Genomic DNA, 17,282 nt, shown 5'->3' with positions numbered 1-17,282 from the left:
CAGAAATGTTTCTACTGCTGGAATGAGGAATTGTGGGATTTGAGTACTTGATGAGCTGGAGGAGCCTACCATGAAGATGAGTTTCGAGAGAAGTGAGAAGGGATATGTTTGGAGGTCTAGTGAGGAGATCCGAAATAAGATTGAGATTTCCTTTTATATGCTGAACGGTATAGTCATATTTATCAAACCAGCTTTTGAGCCTCAACAGTTTTGGTTCTGGAAAAGTCTTGTTTTTTAAATGAAGTACCTTTGGAAAAGATGAATTATCCATCCCTATCAAAAAATGATAGCCAATAAGATGAAATTCAAATTTCTTGATTTCATACTTAATGGCTAGAATTTCCTTGTAAACCGTGTGATTGTATTTTTTAGACTCTTTGAATTGTCTACTTGCATGATCACAAATTTTTCGTTTATCATCGAGTTCTTCAAGTAAAATAGCACCCTAATATTCATCATTGGCATCAGTCTGGAGAATCCTTTTCCTTGTGCTTAGGATTTTGAGAGGGGAAGGATTCTAAGCTATTTTCTTTAGAACCTTTACAGTTGTGGTTTGCTCTTCACCCTAGGTAGGTGCCTTCTTTTTTAGCATTTTGGAAAGCTGGCTAGTGTATCTGGACACATAAGAGATAAAGTCTCTGAGTTAATTGATGATTTTTCAAGAAATTACTGAATCTGTTTAACAGTGAGATTTTTATCTGAAAATTTGAGCAATTCTTGGGCAATGTGTGGTCCAGGTTGGTACTTCCCATTTTCAAATTTCATTCCAAAAAATCCAATATTGGTTCGAGCCATATAACTTTTCTCCTCAAATAGCATAATCCCATATTATTGGACCAAAGAGTGAAATTGAGCCAAAAGTTGTTTATGGACTGAGCTATCTTTTGAAAATAATAGGATAGTATCAATATAGATCAGACCACTATAGGCTCAAAGATTCGAACCATGGCCTTTTGAAATAGTGAGGGGGCAACTTCAAGCTCAAAAGACAATATAATCCACTGGTATTCAGCATTAAGAATGCAGAATGTTGTCTTATATCTTGCTGCTAAATCAATTCCCAACTGCCAAAACCCTGTTTTGAGATCAAATTTTGAGAAGATATGAGCTTCTTGTAAATTAGTAAATAGAGAGCTGATCTTCGAGAGTGAAAATTTATCATCCTTCAAGAAATGATTCGAGGGCTTATACTTAATGACTAGCCTTTTTCTCCTTTGAATTCTTTCTGATCTTTTTTCAGCATAAAAGACTTGACAGGCTTATCCTTTACTGGTAGGTTTAATAAGACCTTGTTGAAGTGGCTGCTGAAATTCTTGTTGGGCTAGCAGAAGATTTGATGGAGTCATTCCTGGATGGGTTGCTTTTGTAAGATTGATATCCTCATTAAGCTTAAAATGAAGTTTAATGAAGAATTCTTTGTTTTTCCACAGAGGTGTTGGATGACATAAGTCAGCATGAGATTTTGCACAAGATGGCATAAGCAAATCTCTGTATTTGGTAAATTCTTTTGGGGCTTCAGATAATGAAAACAACTTTGGAACAATAGTGAATGATTTGAAGAACCTTTTGTATTTTAGACCACTAGGAAGGATTTGAAGTTTTTGAGCCTGCTGGTAGACATAATATCCAACCAGCAAATCCTTATCAAGCAGATTTGTTCCAATCACTCTCATCCATATAATGCAGTCTGAAAAGAACCGTATTCCAATGGGTCTTTTGGTGATAAGGTTGGTGCGAAAAACTTCCCCATCTACATCCTTAAAATATTCTGAGTGGGGCATCCAAGCTTCATCAGGTAATACAGTAGGATTTATCATCATTAAAATATTCAAAATCATCTTCTCATAAGGATATCTCTTCTTCTGAAGAGATTTCTTCTAAAGCAAAGACAATCTCTTTATCAACTTCTACTTGTTCTGAAAATAAGGACTTAATGTCAGCATTCTCCAGATGTAAATGTGAACTCTGATGAATTTGTTGAATCAATTTTGCTGCTTGTTTGGGCTTTTAAAGACATTTTTTAAAGAAATGCCCCTTTTTCCTGTGGATAAAATATCTATCCGTTTTGAACTTCTTTCCTCTGACTAACTTTTTCTTAAAAAACCAAACAGATTTTCTTTTTGCCTTGCACTTGCCATTTTGAATTTGTAGCGTTTCAAATACTTCTTCTTTTTGGATTTGCAAATACAGTTCCTTTCTTTGCATTTGATTGAAAGGTGAGATTTTTTGCATATATTTTACAAAGACTTGATATTGTTCAGCATGTTATTAAAGAAACGCTATTGATCACACATTTTTTCAAGAGCAAATAATGTCATTTGAAGAATTTCACCCAAAGTTATCGATCATGTTTTTGCGAGTTGCCAAGATTGATCGTTGCACTTCAGGTTGTAATTGTTCTAGCAAAGAAGCAACATAAGTATGTCTCATATTGACATCATTGTACCCATTCAACAGATAGTATCTCTGAGACATCCTTTGATAATGAAACTCAATATCTTTCTTCTTTAGAGAATAGCATTTTATCTCAAAGTATTCTTGTTGCACTTGTTTGTTGTAAAGTGTACAGTCTCTAATGAATTCCTCATAGAGAGCATTCATGATTCCAAGAATTGATGTTTGATAAAACATGAGGTGTTTATAATCCCCTAGACTCTGGAACCATTCCCTTAATGATCCAATGAATCTATAGGAAAATTTCTTTAAAACACTTGATAATTCTGTATCCAGTTTAGACATTCAGAGATCAAGCCAAGTATGAAATTCTGTCATCCTATCTTTCCATTTAGCTGGAGAGATGTCATCAAGAGTGAACCAAGGACCAGAAGTTGGTCTGGGAAGGACCTTGTCTGGATTTTCTCCATCATGTTGGTTGTTCTACATGAGGTCCTGTGATCCCATCATTAAAGCCTATTGAAGTTGCCATAAGCAAGTTTGTGATATCTGCCAGATTCTTTTCAAAATAATTATCAGCTGAGGAGTTTGTCTCATTAATCGAAGGATCAGCTAAAATTGCCATTTGTTAGAAAGGAGGGTCAATAGGTATTCGTTGTTTGTCTTTTTTGGGTTTAGTTTTATCTTCCTCCATTGATTCAGAGGATGAGATATTTTTTGAAGGTTGAGCAGTAGATGAAGAAGGCCGAGCTTTTGGTTTAGGTTTTTCTTAAAAGAGATTATAAAGCAGTGTTTGAGGATAAGGGTTTGACTGATAGAATGGCTTATAGGTGAAATGTGGATAGAATAGGGAAAATGGATTATAATTAGAGGGGAAAGAAACAAGTTATGATCATGGTCAAATAGTATTTGTTTCTTTCGAGTTAAATCGGCTTCAATTTGAGTAATTTGAGCTTTTAACTTCTTGATTTCTAACTCCTTTTAATCAAATTAATGACCAAACCTTTTCTGCTGAAGTAAGACTCTGAGGTCTTTGTCAAGTTGATTAACTGTAGATTGAAGATCAGCATAGAGCTTGTTAACCTGGATTAATAAACCATCAACCTTTGTTTCAGTTAATTGGGCTTGACCAACTATCAAGTCTATCTTTGAGTCAATCTTCTCAAGGAAAGTGTTTTAAGCCTTGGCATTCAGAGTTTGCCAATTTAAGACTTCTTCAGCATGAGTTAATAGCTTAGGCTAACCATCAAGGCTAACAGCATATGCCTGAATAAATGGTCTAGAGGTAAGCTGCTAGACTAAATCAATCCAGTGCCCGAGTGGTGGAAAGTCTAACTCATACACGTCTTCTTGTGAGAATATCATACAAGGCTGTACAAGAGAAAGTACTGGAGGCGATGAAGAATAAACCTTTTCCTCTTTTTCCCTTTCTTTTCTCAAGATTTCTAAGGCCAGTTCATAAATTGGCAAAGGATTCTTTCTTTAAACATCCTTGTGAATGCTGATCCAAGGTCTCGAATTTGGGGAGGAGTCCTTTCTAGCTTTTAAAGTTTTGCAAGGAGAATTTTGCTTCCTTTTCCCCCCTCTTACAGTTGCAACATTCATCATCATTATCATCCTAGTGTTCTAGATGACAATCATAGCCTTCATCACACATCCCCGATCCTAGTGCATCCTAAATGAGATGTCCATGAATCTTGTCTGTATTCGTCCATCTGTTTGAAAGGAATGAACAAAAATCTTTTTTCTTTTTTCTTGAACAAGAGAGATCATCATGGTTTGAAAGATTGCAGAAGTGTGTGAAGTGCTTCCGAGCTCCTCGAAAATTATCTTAACAGGGCCATCTACTTGTCTATGAAATGTGGGCTCTGTCACTTAGATAGGTCAAAAATTGTTATGGAACTTTTCATAGTTGGTGAACCATTCTCGTGGAATGATCTTTACCCAGTCTTCTTTAAAAAGTTATCGAGGAATTTAAACAATAGTGGGCATAGTCTCTGTATCTGTAAGAATGAATAAAGCATCAGAAGATACCTCTGGTTGAGATAAATCTATGGCATGATCCTAAAGCCTATAGATTATCTGGTAGTGTAGGGTGGCTGCCATAAAAGAGTAGTTTATTTTTCTCCAACAAGATGAACTTGAACTTTTAATGCTATGGAGAGATTAGGATCTTGAAGAGACGTGTTGTAATTAGGAAAAAAAGTAAGAACTATACTTCCAAAGTGGAGAGTGGTTATACATGTCCCAATCACAGTATGTTCATAATTGAGAAATCTAGTGTCTAATAAGGATAGTCTAGCTGTTACTGGGAGACCTCATCTGCCATGGAGGGTGAGAACAAGATGAACAACTCTCTAATAGAGATGAGAATATCCCTGTCTCCTCCATGAAGAGATAAGGGCTGGAAGAATTTCAAGAGTCACATATTATTCTGCAGTTGTGGATTTTAGAGCACACTAATCCAATCATGAAGTCTGAACATACTCCTTAGTAACAGATCTTCTAGAAGATATGAGAGTTCTTATATTTCTAGTAAAAGATCCAGAGCATCTGTAAATATTATATAGACTCAGCAAAGGAAGAAGAGATTCTTTAACCTGTGCTCCATTAGATCTTCTGCTAGCTCGACAAGAATGTCAGCAGCTACTTCAATAAGGTCTTATTGAACCTACCAATTCAACTCTTATAAAGTAGTAGTAATATAAGTTGATTAGAATCCGAAATTTTAAAAGTTCTATATGTCATCAGATGTTTCAAAAGTTCAAAGTGCCATGAAAATTTTTTGATAAAATTTAAGTATGAAATGATGTATGCGACCAATTTCTAGTAAATTGTTCTGATTCTTGATCATAATTTGCCAAGACTCAATGGTTACCACGCAATAATTGACCAAGTTAGCATTGAATTGGGCTTTCTTGGGGCAAATTGAGGTTAAAGTGGTGGATTTAAAGGTGGAGAGGTAAAGCATGGTGTACAAAAATTGACATAGTTTTGGATTTAAAAGACATGAGAAGTAGAGCTAGTGAATGAAGAAAGGAGTTTGTTGTGCTCAAGATGTTGGATTTGTGCTAGGTATCATTTGTTCCATGAAAAATAATTTGTATATAAAAAATGTTTTTCATGAAAATTATTTTTTTAAAAAATATTTTTCATTATTTGGTTACAATGTTAAATTAATGGTATGTAATTTATGTCATACATCAATTAGTGTTTTCACATGTTTATATTGTTAAAATCAGGAAAATGACTTTCTCTTTTGAAAAAATGTCATTTTTTTTTTTTTTAAATTGGCTTAGTTTTCCTTTTGATCCAAAAAATACCTTATGTTGACTCATTTTTCTAAGTGTCCTAAACATTAGAAAATATAAAAAATATTTTTCACAAAATAAACGGAGCCTTAAAAGTTAGATAAATTATGGGTTTGGTACCACTGTCGTGTGTGGAATGGTGATTAGGAAGTTAATGCTTGGGGAGGAGCAAAGTGATACAATGGTGAAACAAGCAAAGGAAAGTATGAAGAAAAAGCAGAGAAATCAAGTCTTTGTTGTGGGTTGAGAGAGAGAGAGAGCAGGTGATGGCAACATTATGGGAGATTGAAGTCATGGCAGCATAAGAATGGCAATGGAGAGGGTTGGAAGTTGGGATCACTCCCTCTGTTCTCGCCTCACAAGAGTTTAGAATTGAGGTGAAGTGAGTTTCCTTGCGGGAACTTTTCTTCTTTATTTTTTTTTGTTTTCATTTTAATTTATTATTATAGAATATAAGTTTATTTATTAAAAATATAAGTTTTAAACATAATTCTAATAATGTATCTATATTTTTTTTATTAAAATTATAATATTTAAATACATAAATACATACAAATAAAAATTTTTAATAAATAATATTTATTTGTTATTGTGTGAAGTGGATTATGAGGATTCAGGTTGGGAAGATCTTCTCATTGTCTTCGCCCCACACAATTTTGGGGCCAGGAAAAATTCACCAAATGTAAGACAAATCGGATCGAGTTCGTGAACAATTGCGATCCCTATGACAGTAGTGAGATTAGTGGCAGGAGAAAGCCATTTATTTGTGAGATTTGTAGAGTTGGGTATTGTGTTTTGTAGAGTATTGCATATTAGAGTTTTGTGTTTTAATTGGGGAAAAATTGAGAGAAATATTATGGATGAGAAAAAAAGTGTTATAGTAAAAAGAGAAAGGAGAGAGAGAAAAAGGAACTTTAAAAAAAAAAAAAGAGAGAGATATTATTTTTTTAGATAAATTACAATTTAATTCCTTAATATTTATAAAATTTATAAAATAGTTTCTTTATTTTTAAAATTCACCTATTTAGTTCTTGACGTTTTAATAAATTTCCAAATTATTTCTTGCCATTAGAATCACAGTTCAGTGGCCATTAACTTTAATAATATAAGGATGAATTTGTAATTGATAAAAATATAAGGATCTTAAAGTAATTAATTCATATTTTAATAATTATAACTATTTATAAATAAATCATTATATGTTTATTAATTACAAAAATATAAGTGTTTATTTGTAAATAGTTAAAATATATAGGGATGATTTTGCAAAATATATGGATGATTTTGGGATTAACCAAAATTTTTAAGTAAATTTAAAAGTAATTAATTCATAATTCTAATAACTTTAATTTATAAATACTAATCTATAAGTTTTGTCAAATCTCATGAATTAAACTTTTTAGATAAAAAATATAATAAAAGGTATTTACTTTTCAGATAAAAAATATAATAAAAGGTATTTTAGTCATTTTTACTAAAATTAATAATAACTTAATGGTAGAGATTAATCAGTAAATTTATTAAAATATTAAAGACTAAATAAGTGACTTTTAAAAATATAAAAATTAATTTTAAATTTTGCTAAATCGCATAGACTAAATCATGTGTGTGTGTCTCTGTGTGTGTGAGAGAGAGAGAGAGAGAGAGAGAGAGAGAGAGAGAGAAATTCTTCAGTTCCTTCTAGACTGTTTATATATACATATATATCAAGATGGGATTAAGCATCAGTTGAATTGGATAACTGATTTAATAAGAGCCAGTAATTTAGCAATCAACGTATAGTTTCATCAGTTCATGCAGCTGACAATCTTTGCCACACCTCTCTCTCTCTCTCTCTCTATGGAAAAATTAATATAAAATTATAAAAAAAAAGAAAAAGAAAATAAAAGTCCTCAATTCTTCGGTTGCTGCATAGAATTTAAGGCACTCCACTGTCTACCATTTATTAATCCAAACACCTCCACCCAGCCAAAAAAAGAACAGTTTTCTGGTGAAAGGAATTTAAAATCAGTCACAACAGGAAACAAAACAGTCCTCAATCTTAGACAAAAACTCAGTATTTTATGTTTTGAGCTAATAAGATAAAAACACAGTAATTCACAACAGCACATACTTCCTCTCTAATCTATTAACCCCTTGAAAAAATAAGCCGAAACGCAACCGAGTAACGCACAGACAATAATCGAAGAACAATATGTAAGAAATTGCAGAATACATATCAAAACAATAATATATTTTCTGGGAACTTCACTATGTTTGAACAACCTCTTAATATAATTCATACTACAATGACTTAACATTTGAATCCTCACTACATGCCTACAGAAATAAAGAAAATATCTTGAGATGGCCATTGAACATTTTAACTAACAATAACACTCTCCCAATACTACTAAGCCCATGCTTTCTCAAGCAATCTACAAAATTGCCTCATAAAAACAAACTTTATAGGAACTTAGCCCAGCTGGTAACACCCTATTTTATGTACTATTATGTTCTCACACATTTACAATAAATAAAATGATAGGAAGTAAACAGCCTACAGTATTATATACTTCACACTTACAAAAATTTTGTCACCCACTTCTTCCACAGAATTCCTACTTTGCCAAAATCTGCCTTGGGTTGCTGGTCAACATGAATTCATTGTGTTGACCTACCTCAAAACAGTCTCTTATAGAAGTGACCATTAGTATGCAAAATTCATCTTCTTCCGACCCCTTCCGTTCCATCCACGATCCATCTGATAGTCATTCCCTCGAAACCTGGAGGTTTTGTACCTTGACATGTACAAGCCAGTACCCTCTCTCTTCCTGTTATTCCCATCCCATGTTTCCCAATCTCCACCAGTTGTATCATTGAAATTATTCCATTGGTTATAATTATTGTCCCACTCGTTGTAATTATTCTTGCATCCATAGGAATCATTCCAATGATTTCCCCATTCATTATCTATCACAGATCCATTAGCTTGAGGAACATTGCTCTCCCACGGATTTCCATCATTAACCTTTTGATCACAATGTTTGTATCCAGGATCCAAAACTGCAGGGGCTGCCTTTTGCAACTCCTCTTCAGCCTCCCCCCATCCGGTGCACAAAAATGACTGGTTCAGGGGGAGAGAACTACCAAAAATCACAACCTCCTCTCCTTTATCTTTCTCATCAGGATTCTTGGGCTCCCGTTCCAAATCTAAATACAATTCGGGATCAATATTGGAATTCCAGTCAATTTCATCGATATAAACATCAGGATCAGGCAATGATATGTCACAAGGAAGACCATTAATCTTCGCCCAAAATCGGTTTTTAGCATTGTGAAATGCCTCTTCACCAGCAGAGTCATTCCACTGAACTACATTCTCATAGAGGTACATAAATTTTTTGGTTTCCAATAGCTTGGGCCATGGAACCAAACCAACTGAATAGCAGAATTTTTTCTCCCATGATGGCACAGTTGGCTGCCAACTACCTGAAAACAAAGAAAATAAAATATAAGCTCAACTATTCATATATAAATGGAAAAACATAGTTATTATTAGTAACAGAAACAAAACCTTGGTCTCTTAAACAAAAAAGAGATGACAAGCAATAGACAAGGACGAGAAGAATCCACCACTAGCATAAACTAAACAAATGTCACGCATGTAATGCCTAGTATAACCCAAAAAAGAACTATTTCTAAAGCTTCAACATTCATTCTTTCTTCATGTATTCCATTTTAAAGGCTTTTTTTTTTACCTTCTGTGTTTCCATACTGACCGGACGCTGAGAACCACAACTATGTGTCTAAATTTAATTCACCACTTTAAGTAACCAGTCCAAAAGGAACATTTAACTCTACATTCCCAATACCGTCCACTAATTTCAATAATGCTGGTGAAATTGGTCCAAGAAAGTTTCATTAAAAAATGAAATTCATATCCCCAACTGACAGTCATCATGATTCAAACAAAAAGTAAGTCTACCTGGGAAAAAAAAAGTAACATAATGAAATCTTTAACACTAAAAGCAAATACAAAGTACTAAAGTAAAAACTGTGAATTTAACTTTCCTGATTTTCACAACCAACAAATACATTACAGAAAAAGAGTAAAACAAGCAAAAAGTGCCAAGAACCACTTTAGATCAACTCCAAGAACACAAGTATATGAACAATCAACATTAACCATGAAAATTGTTCTAAAATTTTCAGCCAAAAATCCAACCAATAACTACCCATCTGCTTAGAGGTTCTAACGTTATGTAGGGACTCAGAACCACAATTAGCTGTAACCCTTCAAAAAAAAAAAAAAAAAAACAATGTTTCATCATCAAAGCTATCAATTAGACACTTTAATCCCTAACATAAAACACCATAAACCAGAAAAATTCTACGATTATCACAAATGCCACATCATTGCCACCAATTCAAAACAAATTTAAGGGGAAAAGTAATAACTCAACCAAATAGCAAGTCGCCAATTTCCCAGAATTTCCCACCAGAGAAAAGCCATTGTTTTACAAAATCCATAAACTACAACCGAGTAATAGCATAGAAAAAGAAACAAAATCATCACTAAAAAAGCAGAGGCTTCCATATAATAATCAAACAAGAACCCACCATATTTACCATGAAAGAGAGACAATTTTCAAAGAAAATCACGAAGCAATAACTTCTTATTCAGTTTTTTTTTTTTTTTTTGTTTAAAGAAACAACAACATACCATGCGGAGGCTTTCTATGGTTTGATCTTGTCGTCCCATGAACTTCTTGATGATGAATTTCACCTTTATGTCTCCTCCTGTTATTCATAATCAAATCTGAAAGGGCAAAACGCACACTCAAAAAACAAAACAAAAGATCCTCTAAAAAACCAAAGATCAAACAGACAGAAACTGGGATTAAAACCAAGAAAGAAACAATGCACGAAGTAACAATTCTCAAGGTTCTGCAAACAAGAAAGAAGAAAAAGAAAAAAGGGTACGAACAATTTTGTGAAGAAAGACTTGATCTACGAAGAAATCCAGTAAAGATTTGGCCAAAGAATTGCAGGGAATTGAGGAGCTTCGTTAGGGTGATCACAAGGTAAAAGCTTTTTGCTACGGGTATTTTGCGGGTGTTGGAATATTGCAAGTGAAGGTCTGGGTATTAATTTGTGTGGGTATTTATAGGCCTTAGCTTTTGTTTAATTACTAATTTGGTCACAACTCGGCTAACTGTGCAAGGACCTTGTCTCCGTGTATGCATGGAAGAATGTTGACTATTCCCAATCCCACTCTCACTCCTTGGCACGTGTAATCTAATTCTTACCGGGAAAGGCAAATGCTTCTTGTACATGACGTTATTTTTTTTCTTTATTTTTTTTTATAAAATTTAACTCTATTTAAAATTTAAAATTTTGTCAAAATTTAATTTAATTAGTTTTTATATTTAAAAAAAGAATTTAATTTTTAACTTAAAAAATTTATTCTTTAAAAATAAAAATTAAGTATAATTATAAAAAATTTAATTATTTTCTTTTTAAATGATTTATTTTAAATAAAATAAAAATTAATAATTTTTTTTTTATTATCTATAGGGCAAAGGCATTTGAACTTGAATATTCTAGATTCAATATATATACAATTATCATTAGATTATATCCACCGCTGCAACTTAAAAAGTGATTTGAATGTGCACAACATTGCACTACTAGTGTATGATTATAAATTTTTTTATTATATTAAATTAATGAGTTCAATTTATATAAAGTTAAATTTTTATTATAAAATTATTTTTAAAAAATATAAAAATACATTATTTTTTAATATAATTAATTCTATTTAAAATTCAATTTTCTAATTTTACAATTTTAAAAATTACTAAATTAAAATTCATTGCTAAAAGGGTATTGAAACTAAAATCACATTTGTAATTAGATAAAGACAACAAATAATGAGATGTGTACTTCCTTTTTTAATTACCATTGATTTGTAAATGTTTGTTATAATATTTAAATTATTTCTTTTGTCATCTTTGGATTAATTATATGCATAGTCCTGAAATCCGTATTTTAGGCTTTTTTTTTAATTGTTTTTTCTTTATAATATACGCACTAATAAAGAAAAATTATTATTTATTATCATATATTATCAAATATTAAAATTTTAAATGATTATTTTCCTTTAATGTTGATAAATCTTCCAAATTGCTTAAGGGTATTTTTTAGAAAATAAATTAATTAAATAGAAACAAAATATAAATCTGATATATAAATTTTATACTATTATAATTTTGTTTAAAAAAATTTAAAATAAATCTCTTATATAAAATATAATAACAATTATTTTAATTTGAAAGGCCTAATCATGTTGGCAGAACATTTGAGTTACCCATTCGATAAGAAGTATACTTCACTTGGTGGTAATTTATCATTATTTGATTCAACAGTCTTTCACGAGTTCAATCTAAAACCATGGAAAATTTATATTTCCTATTATTACACTTCTATTCAAATAACAAAGCAAAATACTTAACAATTCCATCATGAAGCCTTACGCAGTACTGCTCAAACAATACCCTACTGGCAAGTCAATCTATCTAATCTGACAAACTTGTCTAGGTAATACATAGGCACATTAGTACCATTAAATGTTCATAAGTTTTATTATTTCATTATATATATTTCAATTATAGTTCATAGTATTTTAGTTTTATTCGTCGTAAAAGCCTAATTCTCTAAATCTCTTTTTTTACACAACTTATGTACCATTCATGGTAATTGCAATTAACATCAATCGATTTTCGTGTACCATTTGTATATCGAATTATTTTCCTTTCTCTCATGATGGGAACAAATGTCTCATTCACACATTTATATGATGTATTCATTCATTACAATACTTATATGAATTATTATTCACAATGCAAAAAGTGTTTTACATACTAAGTATTTGAAATTCACATTATTTCCACTCTTGTACTATTTATTGTACAAGGTATCCTCATTATTCTCTTAACAATGGGAACATAAGTCCTAAGTATGGCTTCACTTCATTTACAAATTTAACGTTTCCTTTATGTTAAGAAATTTTCATATTTTAAGTTGTATTGCTAATATATTACGAGTTCCATTTGTGATGGGAATACAAGTCCCAACTATCCATTCACATGATTTAGGTATTCATTAAGTCATTAAAGGGGATACCATTCATATTATAAGTCAATCCTAAACATTTTTGTAAATTTCATATTTATGCCTTAATTTTCCTCTAACTATTTGGCCAAGATGCATAATCTATTTGGCCATGCTGCCTCCATGGAAGTTATTTCTTTATGTGTTAACTTTAATTTCCCTTTTGTATCATTCAATTTGAAGTTATATAACTCTAGTTATAATCAATTGATTAATGGTTGTCTAGGGTGTTAAACCCTGTAAGTTACTGGTTTCAAATTTTTCTATCATCTTTGTCATACATTTCCAAGCACTTAGGCTTAGAATTGGGTCTAGGTCTCTAAAACAAAGTTTTAGGTCTCTGTTTTATCTTTTCAGATCATTTTGACTCATTTCATTTGGAGTTCTATAGCTCTAGTTATGGTCAATTTACTAAGACTGGTTCTTGGTCAGTGAACCGGGCAGATTCTAAAATCTCACTTTGTCCATATGGCTGGACATGTTGCAGTCATATTTAGGCCTAATGTCCTTCATATGATTGGTTCCCCTATGTGACCTAGTCATAATGGTTCAAAATTACTAATTTTTAAACTATACAGGAGGAGTTATGGCAGTTTAATTAACTTGGACTCCTAAACTCTGTATATCCAGAATTTCAGGTTTAGGTCAGTCTTTGCAACCCACATTTGGGATTCTTACACTCAAAATTTTAGTGAGATTTCTAAACCAAAATTGTATTTTTATTTCTTAAGTTTCCATATCAATTTGGTTCATCTCAATTGGAGTTTTCTACTAAAAGTTATGGCTCAATTATTATTTGGGTGTCAAATGGTCAATTGTCTAAGTGCAGGAATTTCCAGATTAGGAAGTCCTGACTTTTCCTAGCAATTTCCCTAAGTTGCATTCATTTTTGGGTTTTGGTCAAAACATCAAAATTATAGTTCTAGGTCTTATAAAGATTTTGGCCTTAGTTTCACTATATTTGCAATTTTGTAGAGTAAGTTATGGTATTTTTTCCACAACTAGTCGAATGGTCAATATCCAGGATTTTCTTAGCAGTTTTGGTTCTGGTAGTTTTGTTGGGCTAACTTTGGTTAGTAATTTGATTAGGTTGGAGTCAGAATTGGGTTCTAGGTTCTTCATAAGAAATATTCTCCTATGTCTAATCTTTCCAATGGTTCAAAAATCAGGTCATTCTGACCTTCCTAGAGTGAGTTACGACTATTTGAACTTTTACTGTTTATACGGTTATTTTTCCAGGTTTAGCATATGATTACCCGGATTCAAGCCAATTTTTGGTCATTTTGGGTTTGGTTTCTGGACATGGTTTCTTCATGAAAAATGTTGCATTATGTCCTAAGTTTCATCTCCAATTAGCCTTACATTAATTGGAGCAACATAGCTCTACTTATGGTCATTTAAACACACTGGACTCATAGGTCCAGAATTCCTGCAATGAAACAACACTCCCAATTTTCCATTCCACCCAACTTTCAAACTTCATTTCACATTCATGGCACTTCAAATAATTCATAATTGATCTCACAACATCAATTCAGCAACAATTTAACAAATCCCCAAATTCAGAAAACCCTAACTCAATTGGCTAAAATTTCAAAATCTAAAAGATTTAATAGCACTAACCTTGTTCCTTAGCTTAAATCAACCTTCAATTTGTCCAAAACACCTTGATCTTCTTCTTCAAGCTGTCAACTAGATTTTTCCCCTTCCTTTCCTTCCAAATTTCTTGAATTTCTTGCTTAATTCTTTGACTTTAAGCCTTGATACAAGTTTTTCTTTCAATTTATAAGAATTCTAGTCAAGAAATTTGGGTGGTTTGGAAGCTTAAGCATGTTTCAATGGAGGAAATTCTTTTTTTTTAGAGAGAAATGGGAAAGTGGGACAGCAAAGGAATGAGATTGAAGAAGAAATCTGTTTTCTTTTATTAATTATATGATATTTATGTAAATTTAAATATTAAATAATATATTTGTCTTATTAGGCAAATTTGCTAATTATTTTTTTTAATTTATGTAATTACTTTTCCATTTTCCATCCACTTTCTTTTTTATTTACACATATATATTTATGCTATTTTCCATTTTAATTAATATCCATTTAGTTTATGTGACATTTTGGTCAAAAATTAACTCTTCAAATGAAATAACCAAAATGTCCTTTGTTTCAGTTATTGAGCTAAAATTATCTGTATCAATTTATAAATTTTTTTTTTCAGCATTTTTTTGGCATTCTATTGCTATCTAAGCCTCAATAACTCTTCACTGGAGTTCCAAAAATTATTTTATATGGTTTCCCCATGGGTCTAGGGTTGTTAACTGTCTTCACAATCGCTTCTCGTTAGGTCACCCATCGCCGTATGTCTGGCTCATTTAGCTTTAGGGTATTTCATTTCTTAAATTTTTTTTATTAATTTTTCTTGTTATTATTTGAGTTATTTATGACTCTTCACTCTAGTTTAAATATAGTTTTAGACATTCTGGCTCTCCGAACAGACATTGGTCACCGGAACAGTAAAACGTATGAACTATCTAAAGTAAAGGTGTTACAATTCTTCCCCTCTAACAAAAATTTCGTCCTCGAAATTTACCTGATATACGTAGTCGAAGATCTACTACCTTCTTCCTTCTTCATTTCCCTGTGTTGCCTCTTCATTGTCTGGACCTGACTCCTCTCGAGCCTCCATAGCATATAGCCTCCTCTGAGGGCAATCCTTCAGAAAATGGTCCATGATGCCACATCTATAACAAGCTCCAGTCAACCCTTTACATTCACCTCTATGCCACTTTTTATAATGGCCACATTTTCTTGGGGTAGAACTTCTCACTGTTAATCCCGATGTACTTATTACTGGTGTCTCTAGTTGGCCTCTTCTAGACATGGGCCTAGGCCTTTGTCTCCTACTCTGATCAGGTGTTTGACTTAATGGTTCTCTAGGTCTCTTGTTACTAGACTGGCCAAAATCTCTTATCTGTTGACCATCTATTCTATTCTGCTCCTCTTCATGGACACAGGTAATATATTTCTTTCTGAACTCTATTAGAAAGAATTTCCAAGTCACCTTGACTGGCGGTACTACCTTGGTTACAGTATCCCACCAATGATATGCAGCTTCTTGTAGCAATGAAACTGCACAGTCCAAACTCTGTTCTGGGGTACAATGGAGCTGCTTCAGGATTCTTTCAGTCCTCTCTAACCAATACTCCGCAGCTGTAGAATCATCTTCCTTTATGCCTTTGAAATCTACAGCCCCATACTTCCTAATTTTTCCCAAAGGTGACTTCTGCTGTGGTTCCCTAGTAACTTGTCTAAAGTACTCAGTCATCTGCTCCCATAAAGCTTGTTGGGATTATGCAATCCCCTCTAACACTGGCACAGTAGGACCTCTCCTGTCTCTAACATCAATCTCAGCTAGAGGATGATTTTCTACTTCTTTTACTGCCTTCTATGACTCAGAGTCTATACCTTAACCTAAAATAACAAGAGAAAATAGATCTGCATTAGTGTCACCTTGACTCATATGAATGTAATGCATTTTATGCACACAATCTTATTTCTATCTATCGATGCTTAGGAACAACTAAATCGTGCTCTGATACCTATAAATGTGACACCCCTCACCCGTCTACAGTGTAGTCGAGTAAGGCATGTCACACTCGCTGCCGGAGCACCCTATCTTATCTTACTTTATTCCTTTAATAATTTTGTTCTCGCTATATTTTAATATCAATTAAATTCATAGGAGAAACTGACGGAATTTCTCCTATTTTATATCCAATTAGCATATTTCATTATTCACCTGCTTGAAATTTTCAATAATATTTTACAATAAAAATATCATCCATGCTCATCATAATCATTTCACATTCAACTCTTGCAACTCATTCCATGTTCAATTCATATATCAAAATTTTCAAATCTTCATTAATTACACAATGTACAAACTAATTACATAAATTCACAAATTACATGATATACAAATTAATTACAATTCCATAATTTACATTTCAACATAATAACTAATTACGATGCACAAAATACATAATATTACTTTTGTGAGCCTTATCTACATGCATTGCTAAAGAGGTGACAACCTTATACACTTTTGACACTTATACAGATCCGGACTTCAAAAATCCCAGTATAATGTTTACTGGATTTTAGCTTCAGTACCTGCACGAGGAAACAAATCTATCGCGCTAAGTATTGCTGCTTAGTGGTGCAATAATATAACAAGAAAATAAAATATACAAATAAAGATAAAAATGGAGTCTAATTTACTTAATCAAGAATTATTTTCATTTCATATGGATTTCCTAATATTAATTATCTTTTGTCATATTATATTGTTCTTTGGAATCGCTTATTTCCTAAGTTTACTGTAGTAATATACAAAATACAAAAGATATTAGTATATTAAATTTT

General features: G+C 32.3%; 1 protein-coding gene across 1 annotated transcript; it reads right to left on the bottom strand.

Annotated features, from left to right (window-relative positions):
• Positions 1–7,902: 7,902 nt before the first annotated feature.
• On the bottom strand, positions 7,903–10,823 carry LOC110653478 (uncharacterized). Its single transcript, XM_021809126.2, has 3 exons — positions 10,675–10,823; positions 10,411–10,506; positions 7,903–9,176 (listed from the first exon to the last, which is right to left on the bottom strand). Exons 2-3 carry the CDS (start codon positions 10,496–10,498, stop codon positions 8,395–8,397), a joined length of 870 nt encoding a protein of 289 aa, XP_021664818.2. The 5' UTR covers positions 10,499–10,506; positions 10,675–10,823; the 3' UTR covers positions 7,903–8,394.
• Positions 10,824–17,282: the final 6,459 nt, after the last annotated feature.

Source organism: Hevea brasiliensis, chromosome 5 (assembly GCF_030052815.1).
Source record: "Hevea brasiliensis isolate MT/VB/25A 57/8 chromosome 5, ASM3005281v1, whole genome shotgun sequence".
NCBI lineage: Eukaryota > Viridiplantae > Streptophyta > Magnoliopsida > Malpighiales > Euphorbiaceae > Hevea > Hevea brasiliensis.
The sequence above is the reverse complement of the archived record's forward strand: the minus strand, read 5'-3'. Positions and strand labels throughout refer to the sequence as shown.